Genomic DNA, 7,284 nt, shown 5'->3' on the forward strand with positions numbered 1-7,284 from the left:
ATCGTTGTGGGCGGAAAAAGCATACTTTGTCGGAAGTAGGACAGATAGAGATTGCAGATGCGACACCATGAGACACATAACTGGAGGGGAAGATCTAGATTCCGTCAGGGCTCAATGCTCTAATGAGGTTCCTGCCCTCAATTTAGTCAGCTCTCACGTATGCCATCTTTGGCGTCCTTTTTCAAATGTATTGCGAAGATGAAGCTTTGTATTCCTACCGGATAACGCCCCACACGACAGCCAAGCTCTTGTTGACAGCCTTGGAGCAGGTCACTGGGCGCGCACTCACAGCAGGTCACATTAGCGAACTGGCAGCGGCAAACGCTGCACCATCTCGCCTCTCGCTGATTGATGAAATTTTCCCCGAACTTTATTGCTTCACCAGTTTAACGTCACCCATTTCACTAACACACTCCAAGATCTTGCATAAATGACGATACCACCCCTCCGGCCTGCAAGTAGCGTCCCGCTGCGACTGACCGCTCCCAACATTTCAGCATTTGACGTGGGCACTGCAACATATGCTTCAAGCCCCAGCAAATAAGAATGTCTCTTGCTTTTCTTTCATGCTGTAGCGAACACTTCGGGACGTAATGTCGATCCTCTCACTAGTTCTTGGCACCTCACCTAGGTCTGAGGTCTACTTTATCCTATATGCACTAACGGTATTTTTATGTGGAAACAGCGTGTGTGAGCTCAGTGCGTCTGGATAGCAACAGCAGGTGTCACGATGAGATCAATGCTGCCCGCAAAGGAGCCGGATTCTTTCCACTTCACGGAGGTCACGAATGATAGTTCCAACTCTAGAACACCACCGTGGTGATGCCGATCAGAAAAAGCACACAACTATTTATTATTGTCATCCAAAATGTGATCCCCCGCACAACTATTTCACTCTCTCTAGGCCTCTTGCCTCAAGCACAAGAATAAAGTTGGAGCGCTGAAGCTCTTCCTGGCCCATTCAAAGATTAAGCGCATGCATCCAAATCCCTAACTGCTCAAAAGGGAGTGAAAACACGTATTCAACCACTGCAAGGCAGCTCTACAAACCTTTACGGGGGTTCAACTCACACAGAAACAAGTCCTAGGCCTGTACGACAGCCAAGACAACGCATCCCTCCTGGCCCTGTACAACCCCTCATTCGGTGTCTCTGCTGAGTTCCAGGTCATCAGTAGCACTTAGGCAACAAGTCCCGATCCAATAGTTTTCGGCTGAGCTTCATGGCAGAATACAGGGAACGGCTTGCAAGACGAAACCTGGTGCTTTTTAAAATAAGAAGCTCGTGAGCTAGGCGGTGACCATGTTCCCCTGACCCTGCCTGTGCAACATTCGCCAGCAGAGCCAGAACACCCAGTGGAATTCACGACCGGCATGGGTCTGACAGCAATCTTGATTGGAAGGATCGAGTGTTTCCTTACATTGATAAACGGTCTCCACTGTCCACTGTTTATGAGTCTGTAGTTCTGCATGATGGTACCGTAACATTTCGGCCCATCAACTGTGCAGCGGGGTGCATTCGAGTCTTTGCGCACATCTAGGTGCAAACATGGTTTGCTACCTCAAAATGCGGTTCTGAGAAAAGGAAGTCCACAATTTTTTGAGGAACATCAGGGAGTGTGTTCCTTGGGCAACTACAAGACTGGAGTGTAGCGAGTAGTGAGCGAGCCTTACAGGCATACACTATCCACCAGGGATGTACCACAAGTGCGTAGCTGCTACAATCTATCAGCTACAGGCGGTATCTGCTGGTATGGCAGCCACAGGCGTCTGCTGGAATGGCAGCCACTGGCGTCATGCTAAGATGCAAGCAAAGGCGAGGGTTGCTGAGGAATCAGGAGGCACCTTTTTGAGTTTTCCTGCTCAGTTAATTTGCGCAGCATACCCATTTGGCATCTATTTGCTTTGGAGTGCATACGGCATGCACAAATGCGTTCTCAAGTGTCGACGTTGTGCAGGGTATTCCCGGTGGGTGTTGCGCGCTCTGCCAGCCGCCCTCTGATACTCCCATCTCCCTTTTCGCAACAAAGCAGAAGCTCAGTGGTCCCCTCAAAGGCCGTATAACGTCTTAGCAGTCACTTAGACGTGACCAGGAGCTGGTTTCTAGGGCTGCAATGCCCGCATATTCGTGATACCAGAATTGAGGAACAGCATGAAGCCCGGAGATGAGAACGCACAGACGACTCGCCCAGTTCATCATTCTAAGACGCGGAGATCAATGCATTACTGAAATATTTTGGCTATGTTTTTCCGCGTTCTGCTTATTCCAAACTCTCCCTAGGCCGACTCCTTTGTGTGCTGACTCAATGTGCTAGTGATTAGTGATGTCCCCTTGCCAACCACGCGCAATCTGCAGTGAAAAAATGCATTTAGTCGAAGCTTTAATCTCACGAAAAATGCATAGTGATGACATTTCGGCAGGAATTTTACATTTCAGCAGTGGGGGGAAGTAGTCACGGAGGACCATGTCGCAAGTGACTAGATTGGATGTACTGCACACATCATTTGCAAAGCTTCATTGACAAACAGCACCGACGAATGGGTCATTTTTTCCTCTCGCTCATAGTTTTTTCTGTTTTTCCTGGCTGCATCTTCTTTTTAAGCAAGGTGGTGGGCAGATTTCTAGCAGTCGAGATCTGCCTCTTTCGATATCGCATGTGCTCCTGCCTGGTGCCCTGACGACGGCGTCACATCAACTTTTTCTGCAGGTAAAAGTCGCACTAAGGCGTGCCGCTAACACGCTCTCGTTCATTCTGTTTGCGAATAGCTGTTCAATTTTCAAAGTTGTTTCATGCAGAAATTGCTCACGATCCGTTCTCCGAGATGCTCCACAGGATCAGTCCTCTTGTGAGCACTTTGCTGCTGGTGCTAATCGCCTTGAAGCCAGGCAGCGCAGAGCAAGCTACACCACCAACGGTCAAATATACTGCAAAGCTTGGTGAGCGTGCGGTTTCCAAATTTTCCGCCCCAATTCTGCTGTAGCCTCAATTTCAGTGTATTGAATTACTTGAGCGCAATGCGCACGACTCCAGCTGCACTTCACAACTAGACTTCGAGACGTTGCCGCAAGCTTGGCAATGATCGGCAGATCTAAGTGGCTCGCTGAGCCAGTGGATTTTGTGCGGATGTTATCAATGCAGAAGACGGCGTCCAGTGTCTTGACGAGATCAACACTGCACGAGAGGCAGCCGGGTTGTCCAGCTTCACACAGGCTACCCAAAGCGACCAGTTGTCTAACCCGCCTAACTCCGATTTAGAGCAAAACAGCGAGTGGATGAAAATTTGTCAACACTTGATACCAGTAAGTTGCACGGCTCATAATAGGAGTAGCATGGATGACCATGGTTATCCCTGGCGGCAAAAATTTCCCCCCTTGCTCCTTTCCCTCAGACACAAGACGCAAAGATTCAAGTGGCCTCAGAGGTAGACAGTCCGTTTAAGGATGGAACGTACGCATTCAAATCTCTCACTGCCGCGAAACCCAGCTGCAACGAAACGGTCGAATACTGGAAGGCAGCGCTCAAAAATTTCACTGGACTTCCGCCGTCAAAGAAACAAGCCAACGGCCTGTACGACAAACAAGACAACGTTTCCTTCGTGGCTCTCTACAACCCCTCATCCAGTGCCACTGCGGACTGCCGGGTCGTGACGTGCACTAAGAAAACAAGCTCTGACTCAGATCTGCTTTCACAATCTAAGGCGGAGGAGACTCCGGAATACGGCTATGCGCTGATTTGCAAGACAATGCCTGATGCTCTTGCAGATGAAAATTCCGCCCCATTCACGTGAGAGGAAGCAGCTCCCTTCAACTTAGAGCGGCTCACAGTGTTCCAGTTGTCGTGGTATTAGCTGAGCTCTGTGAAGCTGTCGTCATTTGCTGCACTCAGGCAACAGCAGTGGGACGGGATCGTCTCCTCCCTCACAGGTTCTGCATCTGCCGCAGTCCCGAAACTTGTGGGCATTTTCATCCTCGCGCTCGGCATGCTGGCACTGTGACGCGTTGAAATCTCCGTTGAACAAGTGCACATGGTCTGACAGAGTCTGTATCCAGTGGAGCTGATGCTCTGGCAGTGAATCTTTGTGCCAATTATGACACCAAACCTTTTTCAGTTTGCTCTTGAAATTATATTCCGTGATGGCTCCTTGGTAGAACAGTCCCATAAGTCTAAACCCATGATAAAGCTTGGGAACCATGGAATGCTAATCTTTCTTTTTAGAGACCAATGAATTTAAAAGGTGTAGGGCAATCAGTAGCCACGCTTGCAGCGTCGTCACCGCATTGAGAGCAAACTGAAGTTGCGAAGCCGCAGTGCAATGAAAAAGCACACGTGCAGAGCTCCACCACCTGTGTTTACGTTAATATTTGAAGGTGGATATAGGGGAACAACAGTCAGGACACACTTCTACGTTGCTCAAACGGACTTCGTGCTGTATGACCTTGAAATGTTCCAGCTGCGCATTATGCCTTCACCAAGCCCGCTGGAAGTTTGCGAACTCGCTTCGTTATTGTCTGCTACGTCTCTGCGGAGTAAGCGCTACAGCTTTGCTTGCGTTTTCATTGGGCAGTCCACCGTGATTAGGCAGAAGGGTTTTGGAGAACCCGCAGAAGCCGTCGTCTCCTTCCCTGCATGACTCCTTCCCTTGCATCTCAAAAGTTCAGTATTTAACCGGGAGATGGAGAGCTGTTATGCCCGTTCTGGGTCCCCGTCTTGTCGTGTTGTGTGAGGTGTGCACACAGGCTCGAGACTGGTGCCGCGAACTGTTGCCTGCTTCGCGAACGCTGCGCGAAATGCTGCATTATACATTTGTTATGCTGAACGTAGTCGCACAAGGCGAGCTCAATTGAGAAAATAGCATATTTCAATGGATGTCGGACAGATCTGAAGGGCAGATATGAAACAATGAGACAATAACTGCAGGTGAGGATCCAATGCCTCTCTCTCTGGGTTCAATGATCTACTGTGGAGCCTTCAACTTTCTCAGCTCTCATAAAAGCTCCTTCAGGTATCGTGTTTAAGGCTGTTTTATAAGGGAACCTCTTTGTGTTTTCCAATTGCGCAATCGTGCCGCTTTCTCTGGACGAGCTCTTATACCTGTCTCAGAGCACGCTCGTCTCCAGTCGCACACGGACTCACAGCAACCCCACAATGAAGAGCTCGCATTGTTCAGCGATCCAGCTCCCCTTATGTGTCAAATTTCCCTTTGCACTTGAATACTTGCCCTTTTCCAACATCATCTATATCTGTTGGATGCTTGAACGTCTTGTTTGCAGAGATGCCGCCGCCAAGCCTCTGGGGTGTTTTGAGTGCCTTGTTGCCAATGGTCCCCACAAGCGCTGCGGCAGCTGAAGCAGTCACCGTAACGTATACCGCAAAGCTGAGTGAGCGATAAAAAATATAACTACCATGTCCGTTTCCCGCTGACGCTTGACCTGGATGGCATGTGCCGATTCCCGTCACTAACGTTGGGCGGCTCATCTTGTCCTAACTTTTTCCCAGTTTACTTAACGAGAGGCCAGGGACACTCATTGTCAGTGAGATAGATGCGTGCAGGTGGAGAAAATTACTGCGTCGACGAGGTTAATGCTGCCCGCGAAGCGGCTGGATTCTCTGGCTTCACGGAGGCCAAGGAAGGTGGCAAATTGCCGACTCCGGAGGAAGAGCTCGATGATGGAGACTGGAAAAAAATGTGTGAATACTTAATACCAGTAAGCTGCCAAATAAAACGTCTGCCAGGACTCTGGGAAATATGCCCCTTCAAATAAATGCGTCTGCGCTTGATGTGTGTGTGCCCTCACCTCTTGCCCCCGCTCTTCAGACACAAGAACAAACATATGGCTCTGTGGCTCCTGCTGAACCATTTAAGGATGGAACATACGCGTTCAAGCCCCTAACCTCCGACAAACCGGACTGCAAAAGTATAGTCGACTCCTGGAAAGCAGCATTCGAAAACTTCACGGGACTCCCACCCTCACAGAACCAAGCTGCAGGCCTGTACGACAATCAAGACAACGTTTCCTTCGTAGCCCTCTACAACCCTCAATCCAATGCCACAGCGGACTGTCAAGTCGCCACTTGCACTAAGACGACAAGTTCTCCTCCACAAGATTTCAGAGACAGTCCAGACCAAGCTGCAGAGAATGGCTATGCGCTAATTTGCAAGACGATGCCTACTGCTTTTCAAAATAAAGATACCGCTCCGTTCACGTAAGCAAATATTCGATCCGCCAATGCTAAAATTGCTGTCCTCAGATCCACGGCGGTTGTTGTTTTCACTTGATGCTCTAAATCTACTGTTCAATGCTGCGCAGGCAGGATCAGTGGGATATGATCACTTCCTCCCTCACTGGCTCTACAATGACTGCAGTCCCGCACTTCGCCTTGTTGGCCATTGTAGTCCTTGGCATGATGCTGCTGTGATTGTTCAAACTATTGGCTACACGGCAGGGCGTGTGCCGGCTTTGTTTGCATCTGGGTGTATGCCTAAGCTGCCGTTTCTATACGAGCCTACGAGAGTGCAAAATGCTCTCGCTTTTTTTTTGAAACGCCAACTAGTGAGCAGCCCTTTGGCTGCTCCACAACACTGGTTTGTAGCTTCTACAAGCTTCTAGAGTCCCGCAGGAAGTCAGGAAAGCTCAAGCGACTTAGAAACTATAGCCGCTACAGGCGGTATCTCCTAGTCTGACAAGTATAGGCCCCTTTCGAGAAGGCGAGCGCAAACGAGAGAAACTGCATGAATGCCAGGCTCCCTGGCAAATGCACATGTGCAACAGAATGAGTCAGTCTTCTCCTGGGTTCGAAGTGCAAAAACTGCGTTCAGGCTCATACCAGAGGCTCTATCTTATCGAGGGTGACCCAGCTGGGTGTTGGATCCCTTAGCAAGTCACCCTCTGAGTTGCGCTCTGCTGGGACCCTTTCCAAAACGGACCACGAGTTCCCTTAGCTCTTCGCGGGGCCTCATATAGTTTGGTCTCCCCGTGGACAGGAGCGGCAGATGGTCGGCAGAACTTCGAGAAAATTCGCGCCAAGCTGCGACATGTCTTTCACATTGTCTAGGAACAGGTTCTATGTGGATCTGGTGTTTGGGTAGCATTTTGCCAGCTGCTGCACGCTTGAAGCCCATGTTGGTCCAGTTGCCCTTATGGGGCCAGTTCTGTGTGCTAGCTGATCTCTAGACTTGCGCGGCGCAGCGTGAAGGCGGGCACCTGACTGTGATGTTGATCTTATATGAGTTGCAAAAGAAGGGCCGAGGGATAGGGACTGTACATTTCAGTATTTGGGAGAATC

At 49.7% G+C, this 7,284-nt stretch overlaps 2 protein-coding genes across 2 annotated transcripts; both read left to right on the forward strand.

Annotated features, from left to right (window-relative positions):
* Positions 1-2,821: 2,821 nt before the first annotated feature.
* ENH_00008640 (SAG family member) lies at positions 2,822-3,994 on the forward strand (the record flags this gene model as incomplete). Its single annotated transcript, XM_013584141.1, has 4 exons — positions 2,822-2,936; positions 3,139-3,299; positions 3,389-3,783; positions 3,886-3,994. 4 exons carry the CDS (start codon positions 2,822-2,824, stop codon positions 3,992-3,994), a joined length of 780 nt encoding a protein of 259 aa, XP_013439595.1.
* A 1,546-nt stretch (positions 3,995-5,540) lies between these two features.
* Positions 5,541-6,417, forward strand: ENH_00008650 (SAG family member; the record flags this gene model as incomplete). The annotated part of the gene is made up of 3 exons (XM_013584142.1): positions 5,541-5,705; positions 5,816-6,204; positions 6,309-6,417. The coding sequence occupies 3 exons, from the start codon at positions 5,541-5,543 to the stop codon at positions 6,415-6,417; spliced, it is 663 nt and encodes a 220-aa protein (XP_013439596.1).
* Between the last annotated feature and the right edge of the window lie 867 nt (positions 6,418-7,284).

This window comes from Eimeria necatrix, genomic scaffold, assembly GCF_000499385.1.
Source record: "Eimeria necatrix Houghton genomic scaffold, Enh_scaff1251, whole genome shotgun sequence".
NCBI lineage: Eukaryota > Apicomplexa > Conoidasida > Eucoccidiorida > Eimeriidae > Eimeria > Eimeria necatrix.